At 66.3% G+C, this 727-nt stretch overlaps 1 protein-coding gene across 1 annotated transcript in view; it reads right to left on the reverse strand.

The window, feature by feature from the left end:
- The window catches only part of LOC102035899 (neutral alpha-glucosidase AB-like), a gene marked incomplete at its 3' end in the record, with an annotated part of 10680 nt that overhangs the window by 7643 nt on the left and 2310 nt on the right, over window positions 1-727 (reverse strand). The window contains exons 4-5 of the mRNA XM_031065790.1: window positions 713-727; window positions 6-141 (exon numbers count right to left, since the gene is read on the reverse strand). Coding sequence (XP_030921650.1) covers window positions 6-141; window positions 713-727 — 151 coding nt within the window. The remainder of the gene's footprint in view (window positions 1-5; window positions 142-712) is intronic.

The following is a 727-nucleotide window of genomic DNA, read 5'->3' on the forward strand; positions in this document are numbered from 1 at the left end:
GGGGCGTTGAGCCAGAAGGGGCCGAGGCTGAGGCGGGGCCGGGGGGCGAGCAGCAGCGGCACGGAGCCATACAGGGCCATGGGCGTGAACACCTCGTACTGGAACACGTCCAGGTTGTACAGGCGGTACGGGTCACCGCCCCTGGGGACACGGGGACACTCAGGGACACTGCCAGGGGGTCGGGGACACTGCCAGGGGGTGTACAAGCTCTATGGGTCACCTCCCTTGGGGACACAGGGACAAGGTTAGGGACATTGCCAGGGGGTCAGGGACATCCCCCCAGGGTGTACAGGCCGTACAGGTCACCCCCCTTGGGGACATGGGGACAGGGACATTCCCCCAGGGGTGTTCAACCAGTACAGGTCACCTCCCAGGGGACATCAGGGACATGGGGACAGGCTCAGGAGCACCCTCAGGACATCAGGAACACCCCCAGAATGTCACCATCACCCCATGATGCCAGCGTCGCTGCCACCCCCGCACAGCATGGCTGTCACTGTCACTGCTGTCACTGTTGCCGCTGTCACTGTCACCGTCACCCCACAGCGCTCCTGTCCTCCCACGGCGACACCACCGCCCCCTCAGTGCCACCATCACCCCTCAGCATGCCCCTGTGCCCCCACATCCCCGTGCCCCTCCGTGTCTCAGCGCCACCCCAGTGTCCCCGTGCTGTCCCCAGTGTCCCCAGTGTCCCCAGTGTCCCCAGGCTCACTCAGTGGGCCGCAGC

This window comes from Geospiza fortis, unplaced genomic scaffold (assembly GCF_000277835.1).
Source record: "Geospiza fortis unplaced genomic scaffold, GeoFor_1.0 scaffold1017, whole genome shotgun sequence".
NCBI lineage: Eukaryota > Metazoa > Chordata > Aves > Passeriformes > Thraupidae > Geospiza > Geospiza fortis.